Raw genomic sequence first — 18,344 nt, 5'->3', positions numbered from 1 at the left:
GTTCTAGGTAGAGGTAGAATTTTGTTATTTCTTAGGGAATTTGTGTTAGACATGAGGAGATACTAGTCTTGATATTTTGAGTGTGGTTTTCCAGTTCAGGCTTCCTTATTGGACAGGTCAGGACAGAACAGCAGTGTGTTGCCCACACAGTAGCCATGCTCTAGCTCCTCTTCTTCCTTAGCAGGCCTTTGGTTTTATTCAGATATATAGTCCCTATTTTTCTACAGGAGTGGCTGGATTCTTCTTGTCTCTGGGTGACTTTTCATTGGTCAGTCATGATATTTCCTTTACTTTCCCTCCCTGGTTCCTTTAGGAATGGATGCATGAATCATTTCTGGCCAGTGACCTGTGGGGGAAGATCTGCTGGAGGGTGTGCTGTTTCTGGGAAAGTTTTCTCCTCCCTCTTTCCATTTTTCAGAATGAAAATATTTTCTTCAACCTTGGTTATTGTTGTGAGGATGCTTTGCGTAGAGTTAATATGGAATTCTTTGGAGGCAGTAGATCTGAGAACAAGCCAACATATGGAGGATATAGACTTACTGATAAGGCTTGGGTCCTTGGTGACTTCATCGAGTGACCAGGTTAACTGACTGGTTAACTCTGGAACCCTCTTACCTTTGGACTTGTTGAGAAATGTGATGATCAGCCTTTTTATTGTTTAACAGGCTATTTTGAGTTGGGGCTTCTGCAACCTTCAGTCACATGCACCCTCACTAAATTAAAGGAGTAAGGTAGACTTAATGCTTTTCTTTTTAGATTCTACCGCTGTGTGTGTCAGAAGGATGGGTCCACAAAGATGGCAAGCTGAAAGTTCCTTACCTTCCTTCCTATTCTTCCGTTTTCCCTTTATAGCGAGACATTTCTCATCCTTGACATACCTACTTTAGAAAGAAAGTAAAAACTTCAAACACTTCTTTGGAAAGCAAATTTATATCATGTTTTCTTCTTTCAAAAGGAACTATTTCAAACGACTTAACTGTCTACTGGAAAAGGCCGTTGGGCTCGGAGCTGGTCAGTGTGTCTGAGCTTTTAGGCCAGCATGTGTCTACTGCTGAGCCCGTCTGAATTCCTTATAATGAATATAAAATCACTGTTTCATTCAAATATGTTTTCAGCATACAGAACATTTTCATGCAATACCAGGTGGTTCTGAGGCACAGAGTTCTTCCTGCCCAAGAACAATATCATCTGCATGACAGAACCACTCACACTGCAGCTCAACCAAGAAATCCTTTGCTTTTTCTTCAGGCTTCACCGAGTCTGGCCAGGAACTTATTATTTGGACAACACATAAGCTATCTTGGAATTCTTTTCTAAGACTGTTTGTTCCCTATGCCTCACTCAATTATATCACTGCTAGTGTCTTTTGTCAATGGCTGTGACAGGATACATTCCCAGAAAAGCAGTATTGAATGGTGATATTGTCTTCCACTCTGGATTTTCTTCACCAATAGATAAATTCATAATCAACAAACATTGTACTGAGTGGGGAAGGGGGATATAGAGATGACTGGCATTGCTGTTTAAGGGGTCTGTACCCTAGTAAGGAGAAAGCCACATTAAGCAAATGATAGATGAATGTATGTGGTGCAGAAGTGACAGAGAGTATGAGTTGACTTAATTTGGGGGGAGCTGAAGGAAGATGATTTCTAGGAGGTTTCATCTGAGTTATGTTCCTAAAGGATGAAAGGATATTCCAGGCAGGAGGAAGTGTTTGCAAAGGCTCAGTAATGTGGATGAGAATGAGATGATGTTTTGGAGGTAAATGGGAAGAAGGGGAGCTTTTATGTGCCTCTTCAGTCCCATCAAATCCCATGGTCAGCTTTCCCAGGCTCTGGTAGCCCCGTGTCTTTACCTGGGTATGGAGATGTGATTTGGGGAGTTCCAGAAGAAACCCCAAGGGTAGCCAGTGGCTAAGAGCATGCTAGTAGGTGTACCTGTCCCTGCCCCTAAATCGCATGAACTGGACCACTTTATTTATTTCTCTGGGTCTTCGCTTCCTCCTATTTGAAACAAAAAACCCACCTTATAGGAAGTTTAAAATAATACTTGTAATGAGGTTAGAAATGTGCTTCTTATGTAGTAAGTTGTCAATTAGTATAACCTATTGGGTATTAGTATAAGCTACTGGGTATTAAATTACACATTAAGTTTAGTCAGGGGGAAATTATATTGTCTCAAAAGGGCAGTTCCCTCATGATGTACCTTGACATAATTCACTAGTGTTGTTTGTAGGAAACCATTGACTAGAGTTGGAAAGATGGCTCATGACGACAGACTCTTCTGACTTTGTAGGACTATAAGGTAGCAAAGCTTGTCCTGAACTATCTCCTATTCCTGTCTTTTCTCCATAGTAAACTTCCAAGACTACTTGGTTGAGGAAGGCTTATTGACTTTTGTCAGACCTTAATGGGGGAAGGAGTGACTTTTGATTGTAGTAAGAAGTTCTCAGAGTAGCTCCTAAGGTTTGTTTCTCTTCGAACCTTCTACCCTGCCCCCCATTCCCAGCCCCCAGTTATCTCTGAATTGCTAGATTGCTAAGGCTGTTATTATTTTTGGTGATTGGTGTATTAGTCAGGGTTCTCTAGAGATAGAAGCCCAATAGGAGATTATATATGTAAACATCATATAGGAATTGGCTCATGCAGTACGGAGGCCAAATAGTCCCACAGTCTGACTTCTGCAAGTTGGAGAAGCCAGGAAAGCTTGTGGGATACTTCAGTCTAAGTTGAAAGGCCCCAAGAAGCAGGAGCTATGATGTCCCCAGGCCAGAAAAGATTGACCTCCCAGCTCAAGGAAAGAGAGAGAATTTGCCCTTCCTTAACCTTTTTTGTTGTATTCAGCTGACAATGAATTATGTGATGCCTGCCCACGTTGGTGAGGGTGGATCTCTTTACTCGGTCTACTGAATCAAATGCTAATCTCTTCTAGAAACACCGTGATAGACACACTCAGAAATAACTTTTTACCAGCTTTCTGAGTGTCCCCTTGTTCAGTCAAGTTGACACATAAAATTAACCATCACAATTGGTTTTGCTTTTGATGAGGTTGTGTTATTAATGGGGACGATTAGAAGTTACTGTCATAGATCTGTTTCACTCTGGTGGGTGAAACAGATGCTAATGAAAAAGCAGATTTGGGGAAGATAATCACCAACAAGACTTGCCAATGTTCTCTCTCACCTACCTATCGCCATGTTCTGGAGTATGAGACAGTTCTGTTGAATGACTCCTCAGTACTTAGCTTGATTGTCTTTTGTAAGAGTAGGCTGAATGAAGGCTCAGTCATGTAAGGACATGCCAATGGGATGGGGGCACGCAGGGTCAAGTAAAAAATGTGGGCTTGGATTCAGGAGAGACCTAGGTTAGGGTCCTAGTTCTGTGAGCTAACTGATTTTGTATCTTCACCTCTCAGTTTGTTTTCTTATCCATAACATGGGACTTAATAACACCTACTTCACTCTCTGACAGTGAAAAACGCTAGGCAAATACCTAGGTTTTGCATTTTGGCCTTTGTTCCGTTTCTCTTCAATCAGTTATACCACAGGCTTCGTCACAAGCTTTATACTGTGGGGCCTGCTGCTGTGAGTGAGGCCACCCCTGTTTTGCATGGTGCAGCGAGGCTTCGTTCACTTGTGTCTTCAAGGGACATTTCACCACCTCGCACATTTCTCTATACCGGTGCTGTTCAATTGAAATATAGCGGGAGCCACACAGGTACTTCAGAGTTTTCTAGTAGCAATATTAAAACATTATAAAAATGATAAAGGTCATGTTAATAATTTATTTTACCCCATGTATCCAAAACACTTTTTCAACATGTAACCACTATGCAAGTGTTAGTGAGATGTTTCGTAATCTTCTTTTTCTTGCATAGAGTATTTGAATCCAGGATGTGTTTCGACATAGAGTGTGTGTTGAGTTGGGCTGGCCGCGTTTCAAGTGCTCAATAGCCACGTGTGGTTAGTGGCTCCTCGATGGGCAACCCAGCTCCGGACAGTCTATTGTTGATTGTTCATCTGCATCCATCTTTTTTTTTTTTAATTTAATTTTATTTATTTATTTTTTAGACAGCAGGTTCTTATTAGTTGCCTATTTTATACATATTAGTGTATATGTGTCAATCCCAATCTCCCAAATCATCCCAACACCCCACCCCCACACCCTAACTTTCCCCCCTTGGTGTCCATACATTTGTCCTCTACATCTGTGTCTCTATTTCTGCCTTGCAAACCGGTTCATCTGTACCATTTTTCTAGGTTCCACATATATTTGTTTTTCTCTTTCTGACTTACTTCACTCTGTATGACAGTCTCTAGATCCATCCACGTCTCTACAAATGACCCAATTTCGTCCCATTTTATGCTGAGTAATATTCCATTGTATGTTTGTACCACGTCTCCTTTATCCATTTGTCTGTCAATGGGCATTTAGGTTGCTTCCATGGCCTGGCTGTTGTCAGTAGTGCTGCAATGAACATTGGGGTGCATGTGTCTTTTTGAATTATGTTTTCCTCTGGGTATATGCCCAGTAGTGGGATTGCTGCATCATATAGTAATTCTAGTTTTAGTTTTTTAAGGAACCTCCATACTGGTCTCCATAGTGGCTGTATCAATTTACATTCCCACCAACAGTGCAAGAGCATCCCCTTCTCTCCACACCCTCTCCAGCATTTGTTGTTTGTAGATTTTCTGATGATGCCCATTCTAACTGGTATGAGGTGATACCTCACTGTACTTTTGATTTGTATTTCTCTAATAATTAGTGATGTTGAGCAGCTTTTCATGTGCTTCTTGGCCATCTGTATGTTGTCTTTGGAGAAATGTCTATTTAGATCTTCTGCCCATTTTTGGATTGGGTTTATTTTTTTAATATTGAGCTGCATGAGCTGTTTATATATTTTGGAGATTAATCCTTTGTTAATTCATTTGCAAATATTTTCTCCCATTCTGAGGGTTGTCTTTTCGTCTTGTTTATGGTTTCCTTTGCTGTGCAAAAGCTTTTAGGTTTCGTTAGGTCCCATTTGTTTATTTTTGTTTTTATTTCCATTACCCTAGGAGGTGGATCAAAAAAGATCTTGCTGTGATTTATGTCTGAGTGTTCTTCCTATGTTTTCCTCAGAGTTTTATAGTGTCCGGTCTTAGATTTTGGTCTTTAATCCATTTTGAGTTAATTTTTGTGTATGGTGTTAGGGAGCATTCTAATTTCATTCTTTTACATGTAGCTGTCCAGTTTTCCCAGCACCACTTATTGAAGAGACTGTCTTTTCTCCATTGTATATCCTTGCCTCCTTTGTCATAGATTAGTTGACCATAGGTGTGTGGGTTTATCGCCGGACTTTCTATCCTGTTCCATTGATCTATATTTCTGTTTTTGTGCCAGTACCAGATTGTCTTGATTACTGTAGCTTTGTAGAATAGTCTGAAGAAAGGAAGTCTGATTCCTCCAGCTCCACTTTTTTCCCTCAAGACTGCTTTGGCTATTCGGGGTCTTTTGTGTCTCATTACAAATTTTAAGATTTTTTTGTTCTAGTTCTGTAAAAAATGCTGCTGGTAACTTGATAGGGATTGCATTGAATCTGTAGATTGCTTTGGGTGGTATAGTCATTTTCACAGTATTGATTCTTCCAATCCAAGAACGTGGTGTATCTCTCCATCTGTTTGTGTCATCTTTGATTTCTTTCATCAGTGTCTTATAGTTTCCTGAGTACAGGTCTTTTACATCCTTAGGTAGGTTTATTCCTAGGTATTTTATTCTTTTTGTTGCAGTGGTGAATGGAATGGGATTGTTTCCTTAATTTCTCTTTCTGATCTTTCATTGTTAGTGTATAGGAATGCAAGAGATTTCTGTGCAGTAATTTTGTATCCTGCAACTTTACCAGATTCATTGATTAGCTCTAGTAGTGTTCTGGTAGCATCTTTAGGATTCTCTATGTATAGCATCATGTCATCTGCAAACAGTGACAGTTTTACGTCCTCTTTTCCAGTTTGGATTCCTTTTATTTCTTTTTCTTCTCTGATTTCCGTGGCTAGGCCTTCCAAAACTATGTTGAATAATAGTGGTGAGAGTGGACAACCTTGTCTTGTTCCTGATCTTAGAGAAAATGCTTTCAGTTTTTCACCATTGAGAATGACATTTGCTGTGGGTTTGTCATATATGGCCTTTATTATGTTGAGGTAGTTTCCCTCTGTGCTCACTTTCTGGAGAGTTTTTATCATAAATCGGTGTTGAATTTTGTCAGAAGCTTTTTCTGCATCTATTGAGATGATCATATGGTTTTTATTCTTTAATTTGTTACTATGGTGTATAACATTGATTGATTTGCGTATATGGAAGAATCCTTGCATCCCTGGGCTAAACCCCACTTGATCATGGTGTGTGATCATTTTAATGTGTTGTTGGATTCTGTTTACTAGTGTTTTGTTGAGGATTTTTTCGTCTATATTCATCAGTGATATTGGTTTTTTAATTTTCTTTTTTTTGTATCTCTTTCTGGTTTTGGTATGTTGGTGATGGTGGCCTCATAGAATGAATTTGGGAGTGCTCTGCAATTTTTTGGAAGAGTTTGAGAAGGATGAGTGTTAACTCTTCTCTGAATGTTTGATAGAATTCACCTGTGAAGCCATCTGGCCCTGTACTTTGATTTGTTGTAAGATTTTTAACCACAGTTTCAATTTCATTACTTGTGATTGGTCTCAAATTTTCTGTTTCTTCCTGGTTCAGTCTTGTAAGGTTATACCTTTCTAAGAATTTGTCCATTCTTCCAGGTTGTCCATTTTATTGGCATAGAATTGCTTGTAGTAATTTCTTATGATGCTTTGCATTTCTGCGGTGTATGTTGTTACTTCTCCTTTTTCATTTCTAATTTTATTGATTTGAGTCCTCTCCCTCTTTTTCTTGATGAGTCTAGCTAATTGTTTATCAATTTTCTTTATCTTCTCAAAGAACCACCTTTTTGTTTTATTGATCTTTGCTATTGTTTTCTTTGTTTCTATTTCACTTATTTCTGCTCTGATCTTTATGGTTTCTTTCCTTCTACTGACTTTGGGTTTTGTTTGTTCTTCTTTCTCTAGTTCTTTTGGGTGTAAAGTTAGATTGTTTATTTGAGTTTTGTCTTGTGTCTTGAGGTAGGATTGTATTGCTATAAAATTCCCTCTTAGACCTGCTTTTGCTGCATCCAATAGGTTTTGTATTGTTGTGTTTTCGTTTTCATTTGTCTGTAGGTGTTTTTGGTTTCCTTTCTGAGTTCTTCAGGGATATCTCGGTTATTTCGTAATGTATTGATTAGCCTCCATGTGTCTATGTTTTTTACGTTTTTTCCCCTGTAATTGGTTTCTAATCTCAGAGTGTTGTGGTCAGAAAAGATGCTTGATATGATTTCAATTTTCTTAAATTTACTGAGGCTTGATTTGTGAACCAAGATATGATCTGTCCTGGAGAATGCTCTGTGTGCACTTGAGAAGAAAGTGTAATCTGCTATTTTTGGATGGAATGTCCTATAAATTTCAATTAAATCTATCTGGTCTATTGTGTCATTTAGAGCTTCTGTTTCCTTATTAATTTTCTGTCTGGATGATCTGTCCATTGGTGTAAGTGAGGTGTTCAAGTCCCCCACTATTATTGTGTTACTGTGGATTTCCTCTTTTATAGCTGTTAGCAGTTGCCTTATGTATTGAGGTGCTCTTGTGTTGGGTGCATATATACTTATAATTGTTATATCTTCTTCTTGGATTGATCCCTTGATCATTATGTAGTGTGCTTCCTTGTCTCTTGTAACATTCTTTATTTTAAAGTCTACTTTATCTGATAGGAGTATTGCTACTCCAGCTTTCTTTTGATTTCCATTTGCATGGAATATCTTTTTCCATCCACTCACTTTCAGCCTGTCTGTACCCCTAGGTCTGAAGTGGGTCTCTTGTAGACAGCATATATATATATGGGTCTTGTTTTTGTATCCATTCAGCAAGCCTGTGTCTTTTGTTGGAGCATTTCACCCATTCACATTTAAGGTAATTATTGATATGTATGTTCCGATGACCATTTTCTTAAGTGTTACAGGTTTGTTTTTGTAGGTCTTTCCTTCTCTTGTGTTTCCCACTTAGCGAAGTTCCTTTAGCATTTGTTGCAGAGCTGGTTTGGTGGTGCTGAATTCTCTTAGCTTTTGCTTGTCTGTAAAGCTTTTGACTTCTCTGTCGAATCTGAATGAGATATTTGCCAGGTAGAGTAATCTTGGTTGTAGTTCTTCCCTTTCATCAGTTTAAATTTATCGTTCCACTCCCTTCTGGCTTGTAGAGTTTCTGCTGAGAAATCAGCTTTTAACCTTATGGGAGTTCCCTTGTATGTTATTTGTGTTATTCCCTTGTTGGTTTCAGTAATTTTTCTTTGTGTTTAGCTTTTGTCAGTTTGATTAGTATGTGTCTCAGAGTGTTTCTCCTTGGTTTTATCCTGCCTGGGACTCTCTGCACTTCCTGGGGTTGGGTGGCTATTTCATTTCCCATGTTAGGGAAGTTTTCGACTGTAATCTATTCACATATTTTCTCTGGTCCTTTCTCTCTCTCTTCTCCTTCTGGGACTTCTGTAATGCGAATGTTGTGTTTAATGTTGTCCCAGAGGTCTCTTAGGCTGTCTTCATTTCTCTTCTTTCTTTTTTCTTTATTCTGTTCCACAACAGTGAATTCCACCATTCTGTCTTCCAGGTCACTTATCTGTTCTTCTGCCTCAGTTATTCTGCTCTTGATTCCTTCTAGTGTATTTTTCATTTTAGTTATTGTGTTGTTCGTCTTGGTTTGTTCTTTAATTCTTCTAGGTCCTTGTTCTTTAATTCTTCTAGGTCTTTGTTAAACATTTCTTGCATCTTCTTGATCTTTGACTCCTTTCTTTTTCCAAGCTCCTGGATCATCTTCACTATCATTATTCTGAATTCTTTTTCTGGAAGGTTTCCTATCTCCATTTCATTTAGTTGTTTTTCTGGGGTTTTATCTTGTTCCTTCATGTGGTACATAGCCCTCTGCCTTTTCCTTTTGTCTGTGTTTCTGTGAATGTGGTTTTTGTTCCATAGGCTGCAGGACTGTAGCTCTTGCTTCTGCTCTCTGCCCTCTGGTAGATGAGGCTATCTGAGAGGCTTGTGCCTGCATCCATGTTAAGATTCAGCTTTGTCTGGTGCTTCTTTAAGTTGTTGAAATAACATCACCATGTGTTTCTTTTTAAGACTTTTTTTTTATGTGGACCATTTTTAAAGTCTGTTGAATTAGTTACAGTATTGCTTCTGTGTTTTGTTTTTTTGGCCCGGAGGCATGTGGGATCTTAGCTCCCCAGCCAGGCATCAAACCCTCACCCCCTGCAGTGGAAGGTGAAATCTCAACCATTGGACTGGCAGGGAAGTCCCCACCATGTGTTTCTGACAACAGCCCTACTAAATGTTCATTATTACTCTCCTTGCTGTCTCGGTGAACAACTTGAGGTTAATGACCTGTGGAAGACCCTACAAATTGTGGGGGATCCTGATACAGACAGTAGTCTTAAACCAGAGCCTGTGCTCTTACTCACTCTAATGCCCTGTTAGTCATATATAACCTTATTAAATAATGAAATGAGTAAAGATATACATAATAGACTGTTTTCTCATCCATTGTAGAGGTTTGAGGCACTATTTTAGTATGGGATTAGTGCTGTGAGGTACAATGAAGTTCTTATCCTAAAGTTAGTTTTATTGTAGTGGGAGGAGTTAAATAAGCAAATACATGCAGGAATTACATACCTCTTACTGAAAAAAAAAGCATGGCTGTGAGGGAAACAGAATAATGTGGAGGTTGGAAAGAATATATGCTTTAGATCAGGTTACTGGTTGAGATTCTGCCCTTGTCACTTCCTAGATGTGAAGTTAGGTGAGATGCTTAACTTCCTCATTTGTGAAATGAGGATGAACTTTCTAGAAGATTTAGGGAGATTTAATGAGACATGCGTGAAGTGTGCTCAGTACAGTGCAGCAAGGAAATTCATAGAATCATGGATTTAACTTCCCTAGTTTCAGTGTTCACCAGCAGCTCCCCTACCCCAAGCCAGTTCCCTGTAGTGACTTGTAATTTTGCTGAGGCTTGAATTCAACTAGGAGGTCAGTGAGAGTGTGGATAGAAGTCATACTTAGCAGCTGGGCAAGCCTAGCCTGGGACCCATTTGTTCACAGTGCAATGGGATTTTTCTGCTCTGTACTCATCTTTTAGTATAGCTTTTATTATAAAATATGTTAAAGCAGTATTTGCAAATCTGGGGCTTTCTAAAATTTCCCCTTTTCAATACTGTGGGACAGTAGAACTCAGTCTGTCAAACTAACTTTATTTGTAGTCTCCCTCAGGCACTTAGAATCTGGTGTTCACTGTTCATTGGGGCAAGTTCACTGGATGAGGAGTTTTTCATATAAGATAACATATGGAAAGAAGATTTTGTTGTAGAGTAAATTGAGATAAACCTACTAGCCAGGGATGGTAGTGCTGTGGCATTTTCTCCCTGACGGGGTATCTCATTGGGATTTCTATCAGTTAGGATTTGGTTCAGTCACATGTGACCAGTGCACCCAAGCCCAGCTCCCCCTGCCCCCAAGAGTGATCTGTACCTATAGATGTTTATCTCTCTCTCACATAAAGCAAGTTGGCAGGTGGCAGTCCAGGGTTGTAATGGCTGCTTCACGTTTGGGAGAGTCTCAGGCTCTTATTTGTTGCTTCACCATCTTCATGGGCAAGCTTACATTCCCAGCTAGCACATCAAATTCCAGCCAGTGGGAAAAGAGGAAAGAGAAGGAGGCAAAAAGTGCTTGCTTCGGCTACCGTTTATGGTTTTCTGCAAGTCACGTATACTTTTGCTTACATCTTGTTGGCTTTAACTTAGTCACTTGACCATGTCCACTGTCAAGTGAGGCTGGTATTTGTAGTCTTAGATAGGCATATTCACTGTCCCAAGTATCTGCAGCTGTAGAGGAGAGTGAGAAATTATTTGGATAGGAAATTGTTAATAGCAGTGACTCCCACAGGGTATTATAAAGTGTGAAATGGGCCAGAGGCTCTTTGTTGTTTCTGTTCCGACATGCAGTTTGGGGAGGTCTGTTTCAGAAAGGCTCTGATGATTTTGCCTCAGTGGTTTTATGCCGATCTTTCTGGTAGAGTGTCCATAGGAAGGGAAAAAGAAAACAATACCTATCCTATAGTCTTTTCCTGCTAATGTCTTTTGCTATATCTCATTAACGGGTGTTAAAGCTATGCCTTTGTGCATTTCAGAGACCATCTGTGCCTGGAATAAATCCTTTCACCTCCTTGAGAAGTGCTTGTCTTTCTACTTTCTTTAAGGTTTGTGCGTACACCGACACCCACCCTCCCGGAGGAGGTACCTACCCACTGGTCACCTGCCACTGTGCTATAGAGTCTGACCTTGGCCTCCTTCACTTACCAGGAGGTCATGCAGCCCCACCATGAGTGTTCAGACTCATGACGGGGCTGCAGGGCCAGGTAGGCTCTGCACAGCAGTGTTTGCCAGGTTCCTGAGTAGCATAATGGGTGGTCTCCTGCTGCAGTCAAGATCCAGGCATAAGGCTTCAGCTGATCATGACTTAGAATAGAAAGGCTAGGATATAATTTGAACAGGGACAAAAAAAAAAAAAAAACCCAAAACAAAAAACGCTCTAGGTTGCATAAGACATCTCTGAACTCAAGAAATCAAGTATTTTTTCTGAGGCCACTATTATTATGGATAAATTATCACTGCCAGCCAAGATTTATGAAACTTAGCTTTTACTGTCAGTAATTGAAGTGTTCTTTTTATAAGGTAAATCTCTTGGTTGTATTTAGATGTTTGCAAGGATATTTATGTTCCAGTTAAGTTTTTGCAATTTGGTTTCATATAAAAAGCTCTTCTTAAAATTCCCATTAGATAATTTCTGGTGGTCAGTTTTTTTACTTCTGAAAAATATTTTCTTCATTCATTAGTAAATATACTAGGGTGAAGACAGTATATGGGCAAAACTAATATATAGGCTGACTAATAAAACCAGCTGCCCTCCAAAATGTTAATTGGTTGTGTCAGACAGGAGGTATGCATATGACAGGTTTCCCTCTTGCTTAATCCTGAATTGATGAATATTTTTATAATGATCTGGACGATGAAGAATATGGATAGCACATTATTATGTTAGTGGTATAACAAAACTAGGAGGGTTCTTTGGTCACAGGGTGAAGGAATCAGAATTCTAAAGAAAAAACTGAATCGACTGGAACCATGGACCAAATAAATCTAGCCAGGATGGAAACACGGCTCAGTGAAGCACATGTAAGAATGTTTTAGAATTTTTGTTGATCGTAAGCACGATGTGAGTCAGTTGATGTGACTGCCAAGAAGAGTTAATTTGTTTTTCGTTTGAATTAATAGACATAGAGTACTTAGAATGTGAGAAGTGGCCCTCCCACTTGTCTCTGTGTTGGCCACATGATCCTAGGAGAATCATCATCAGTCTGTTGAGTATATTTTGGAAGGGACATGGCTGTTGTAATGAGTTTCATGATGTTATAGCTTTCAAAGTACTTTCTTATATTTAGTTTTATGTAAATAAGTTTTATTTAGCTATGTAATGCTTCATTTATGGGCAAACTGGAGAGTACTCTTAGGATGCTGGGGGAACTGGTAAAGTTTATTTTAGAAAAGAGAAGACTCAAATAATCTAGTACTTGTCTCCAACTTCCTGAATTGCTATGTTGAAGAAGCAAAATAACGTTTAGTTTGTTTGGTCTTAGGTAGTATAGAACTAGGATTTATGCAAGGCATAAGGAAGCAGGTTTCAATCCTTCATAGTTGTCTAAAATTAAAGTAGGCTTCATTGCAAGGTATAAAGGTAGGGTGTGTATGTCTGTGTGTATTTTAGTTTCAGTAGGCTCAAATGGAGACCGAGAGATCACTTGGTATGGATTTTGTAAAGATTAATGCATTGATTAGAATGTTGAGTAGCATGATTATTATGGTTCTTTCCTGACTCTTTCTGTTTCTTTGAAATCCTCAACCTTGAAATGTTAAAAAAAATAAATAAATAAAAGGGGGGTGGGTGGATATACAGTCAAGTTCAAATCTTATACCTGAAAGGAGAAATTTAAAAAAGTCAATTGGTTTGTTCAGTCTTTCTGCAGGATGATCAGATTTAAGCTGTCTGCAGTGAGTCATAATTGTTCTGAGTTTAAAAATGTGTAAAGTGGCTCTTAAAGCTTAATTTCTTTTTTCTTTTTTTTTTTTTTTGCGGTACGCGGGCCTCTCACTGTTGTGGCCTCCCCCGCTGCGGAGCACAGGCTCCGGACGCGCAGGCTCAGCGGCCATGGCTCGCGGACCCAACCGCTCCGCTGCATGTGGGATCTTCCCGGACTGGGGCACGAACCCATGTCCCCTGAATCGGCAGGTGGACTCTCAACCACTGTACCACCAGGGAAGCCCTAAAGCTTAATTTAAATGTAAATTAAAATTTGAGTATGTAAGAAGGGTCCTGTGATTTAAAACTTAAAATGAATAAAGTGATATAGGTTGAAAGATCTTTTTCATCCTTATTTTCCATCTGTCCAGTGTCCAAGGCCATCCTTCTTCCATAGTTTGTCTGTATATGGAAGCAAATACATGTTCTGATTTTTGTCCCTTTTCTATGGAAGTGGTGGCTTATTTTAAATACTGTTCTATACTGTTTCCTTCCCCAAGATATTTTGAGGATATTTTCACATCAGTACATAAGAGAACTTTGTCATACTTCTTTATAAAGCTAATAGTATTACCACTGTTTGATGTAGTAGTATTTACTCCTTTATTTATGAAAAGTTAGGTGGTCGGCATTTTTTTGTTTTGTTTTTTGCTAATGTGGGGCTTGAGGGGTGGGAAGTGCTACTGTGCAGAGCTGAAATTGATTATAGAGTTAACTGCAGTTTCCAGTCAAGCCTCCCCTTTCATGTTGCAAGCCTTTAAGTATACTCCAGAGTTCCAGAATATTTACATCAGGTACATACTGCGGATGCAGCTGTTGTCTAGGGTGGGAGACAGATTTCTTTTTTTTCTTTTTTTAAAATTTTATTTATTTATTTTTGACTGTGTTGGGTCTTCGTTTCTGTGCAAGGGCTTTCTCTAGTTGCGGCAAGCGGGGGCCACTCTTCATTGCGGTGCGCGGGCCTCTCACTGTCGCGGCCGCTCTTGTTGTGGAGCGCAGGCTCAGTAATTGTGGCTCACGGGCCCAGTTGCTCCGCGGCATGTGGGATCCTCCCAGACCAGCGCTCGAACCCGTGTCCCCTGCATTGGCAGGCAGACTCTCAACCACTGCTCCACCAGGGAAGCCCCTGGGAGACAGATTTCTGGTGCTTCCTGCTCCACCATCTTCCCAGGAGCCTTCTGCTCTCAGGTAGACTTCATTTGGAAAAGAAAACTGTAAAGTAAGTTAGGCATGTTTTCATAGCTTGAGTCATTTCTCTCAGTACATCCATGTTGCCTGTCTTTCTGTTGGCTTATAGGTTAGACTCTTGTCAATTTCTAGGATCTATATGTTTGAAAACTAGCTCTTTAGGGTAAACTAGCTCTTTAGGGTATGAGTTGCAAGTTTTTTGTCTTTTTTTTTTTCTGGTAAGTCTTTTTTTCCAATGATTTTATTTATGGTATGTTTTGCCATGCTAAATTTATTTATTTATTTAAAAAAGGATATATTTGACATAACATTGTATAGGTTTAAGGAGTATAATGTGATGATTTGATACACATATATTGCAAAATGATTACTACAGTACTAAATCTATTTTTAATGTTTAGGCAGCTAAATTTATGACCTGTAGATGTTGATTCATGCTTAAAAAGATCTTTCTCATGCCCGTGTTTAAAGGAATTCTCCCATTTCTTCTAATACCTTTACGGTTTGGTCTTTTTTTACATTAGAAGTTTTCATTCATTTGGGCTGTAACCATGTGTTATGGTCCAACTTAATATTTTTCTCCATGGCTACCCAGTTATTCTAACATCATTGATTGAAGAAACCATCTTTTACTACTGATTTGAGGTGGAATAAAGGTATTTTATAGTACAGTTCTGGTTGTATTTGGATCTATTTCATGGGTTTATTATATTGGTCTCTATCTGTTGATGTATAGCATAGTTTATTTTGATAATGCCAGTAGCTTTTAGGAAATTCTTTCCGACTGCTTTCCCACTGCTAGATTCTAAATTGCCTTTTTTCCTTCCTATCTCTTTTATGTAGAAGTGTAGACCTTTTCTCTGTACTAATGGAGTATCCATTTATTGACTGTTTGTATATCGTTATGATATGGCTGTCATTTTATGTCTTAAATGTAACTGCAGTAATTTTTATTCATAAAAAAGTTGAAGCCTGGGCTTCCCTGGTGGCGCAGTGGTTGAGAGTCCGCCTGCCGATGCAGGGGACACGGGCTCGTGCCCCGGTCCGGGAAGATCCCACATGCCGTGGATCGGCTGGGCCCGTGAGCCATGGCCGCTGAGCCTGCGCATCTGGAGCCTGCGCGTCCGGAGCCTGTGCTCCGCAACGGGAGAGGCCACAACAGTCAGAGGCCCGCGGACCAAAAAAAAAAAAAAAAAAAAAAAAGTTGAAGCCTTATACTTAGCCACGTGCCTCTGGCGTGTTTTGTGAACTACACCACCATTGTTAGTTTCCAAGAAGATGGTTTGTGCCATCTCCTTCTCTTGATTCATATGCTTGAATTTCTCACACCATAATCACCACAACATAACTCACTGCCACAATGGCTGAACTTAAACACTGGCAAACTAGAAATTGAAAAGATTTAGTTCTTAAAGAATAAAATGCCTCTGAAAGAAGAAAATTGAAGGAAGATATCCCTAGGTTGTAGTTTTTGAACAATATTTACTTTATTTATCGAATGAGGGAGTTGGGACAAATGATCATTAAGGTCCCCTCCAGGTCATTGTCATTGCCCTGTGTACATTTCCATTTACATTATTTTACCTGGACAGTTGGTTTGCAAGTTGAAGCCCTTCTTGGCGGTTCCCAGGGCTTGGCAACTAGACTGCTCTCAGCCATTTCATTCTCAGCAGTTGCTGTCCTGCTTTCATCTGGTCCCTTTTGTGAACCATGTTTAGAGAGCTAAAGGCATGGGCTTAATTTGCCTTGCTAGTACACATACAGGAAAGGTTCCTGCTTTCATTCTCTTCATATTATAGAAATGGAGAGTGTAATATAGTGGTGACATTCCTGCTTTTCAGCTTGGTTTAGCTTTCCCTAAAATGAAGAAGGTAACCTTACTAAAGAAATGGAATGGTCTCCTCTCTCCACTGCTCGGGGCAAGGGGTTTTTTTTACACTGCGGCACAATAGGACACTTCTTTATCAGTCTGTTACTACCAGCAGCAGTTTCTTTACAGGCTGTCTTGTTTATTAGACTCCTAAATAAAACCCGTGTTTTGAAAGAGCTTGTCTCATATTTGAATGGCATTTTAGTAAGCCTTTTGAACAGTTTTAAACTTACTTCATATCGGCCTTCTTTTGGAAGCCAAATCATACCAGTTTGTTTAGTCTTTCTAATCCTTTAATCATTTTATCCTCAGCATGTTTCCAAATGCTTCACATCTCTCTGTAGAATCCAGAACTGGGCTGAGTTCTTTAACAGTCTGATGAGGATGACTGAAATGGAAAGATCACTCCTTCTGTTCCTTATATATCTCAGGATTTGTTGTTTTATCTGCAAGACTGTGCTCTGTCTCCAGTTAAGCATTAAAAAAAAATGCTTCTGCTTGACCTAACGCACCCTGCCTCTAGTGAAGTGGATGCCTCTGTAGTTGGTGCTGGCTTCGTGGGGATGAGCCTGTGCAGCCACCTGGGGCTCCTGCGGAGAAGGGTCCCATGCTTGGTTTAATGCTCTTTTGCTGCTGTATTGAACTTAATTTTCTCAACAAGGAGCTTCTCTTTCTCGTTTTGTAGTGAGCCCTGCAAATGAAGTAGCTGCCTCTTCTTGTAGTTGATAACTAGAGGACATGCTTAGTAAGTCATGGTTCGTGTCTAACCCACCCTCCGTAACTGTGATGGGTAGACCCAGGGTGAACAAATCTGGTTGTGAACTTCCACTCCACTCCCTGCGTCACGGCCTTCCCCTAGCCTGCCTCCAGATGCACTCACTGCCCCCCATCGCCTCTCTGTTCGCCTCCTTATCATTCCTTTATCTCAGCTCAGGCACTGAGGTGTGTTTACTCATGGAATCCAGGCTTTTGGCATACCACAGATGTCTTTTCCAGAGGATTCTTTCTCTGGGTCCCTCTGTCTTTCCTGTCACCTTTTGTCCAAAGCTGATGGTTGGCCGTTCACCTCCAAGAGCACTTGTCCCTTCTGCTCTCTCTATTCAGGGCAGCTGCCAGTTAGTTTCTCATTCGAATTTTAGATTTTTTTTTTTCTTCTCTCTACAGAGGGATTAGAGTGTAGTAATCACGGGAATTCTGTTTGGGGCAGAAATTTGGATTCCATCGCAATATCAGGTATCGCAGAGTATGTGGGGCAGTGACCTACATTTTTAAAATGACCCATAAGTTAATTCTAGGTATGAAATCTTAGACACAAGTAGCAAATGTAACTTTTAAAAGTCATTATGTTTCATGGATTGGCTAGTTTTTGATCTGATTCCCTCTTTTTCCTTGCAGCTTAACAAGCAGCAATTGCAGTTACTGAAAGAACGGTTCCAGGCCTTCCTCAATGGGGAAACCCAGATTGTAGCCGATGAAGCGTTTTGCAATGCAGTTCGGAGTTACTATGAGGTAAGTTTGAAGAGTCTGATGCCTTTTAAAAGACATTTTTAATGGCTTTCCCATTTTAAGAAGCTCACTGGTGTGATAGGATGGCTGTGAATTTGCCACCTTCCTTGAAAGCATTGTCAATTCTGTTTTGCAATTTAAAAACAGATTCCACAGCCTGGTTTTGAGAGATAAACAGAATTGGAAATTATTCACATCCTTTGAGGGAGAAGTAAGCTGTTTAGAAAAATCTTCTGGCAGTGATTGATATAGCTGAGTGTAGCTATCTCTGGGTCCACATGTCTAATTTATCCTTTTTAATCAGGATTTCAATAGTAAATTGCTATCTTGTGCCATTCTGTTCACTAAACTTTATAATATTTAAGGCCAGGAACTAATTTCACGAGGATAAATTGAATTCTTTTCTTCCCGGGGAGATAATACTACAAGACCACCTTTCTCTTTCTTCTGATTTTAGTTTCTGAGTCATCAGGAATTCTCTGTGGACTTCCTGTGGGCACCAGTTTTCACACAGTGTCATTAACCGCTTCAGTGAGTGGCCAGTAGATGTTAAGAGAGTTCCCTTTTT

The 18,344-nt window shown here is 39.8% G+C and overlaps 1 protein-coding gene across 23 annotated transcripts in view; it reads left to right on the top strand.

Annotated features, from left to right (window-relative positions):
* The window catches only part of CADPS2 (calcium dependent secretion activator 2), a 483,200-nt gene that overhangs the window by 88,140 nt on the left and 376,716 nt on the right, over positions 1-18,344 (top strand). For all 23 annotated transcript variants that reach the window (XM_067746860.1, XM_067746861.1, XM_067746863.1 and 20 more), the window contains exon 2: positions 17,666-17,779. In XM_067746860.1, the coding sequence (XP_067602961.1) occupies positions 17,666-17,779 (114 nt within the window). The remainder of the gene's footprint in view (positions 1-17,665; positions 17,780-18,344) is intronic.

Source organism: Pseudorca crassidens, chromosome 8, assembly GCF_039906515.1.
Source record: "Pseudorca crassidens isolate mPseCra1 chromosome 8, mPseCra1.hap1, whole genome shotgun sequence".
Lineage (NCBI taxonomy): Eukaryota > Metazoa > Chordata > Mammalia > Artiodactyla > Delphinidae > Pseudorca > Pseudorca crassidens.
The sequence above is the reverse complement of the archived record's forward strand: the minus strand, read 5'-3'. Positions and strand labels throughout refer to the sequence as shown.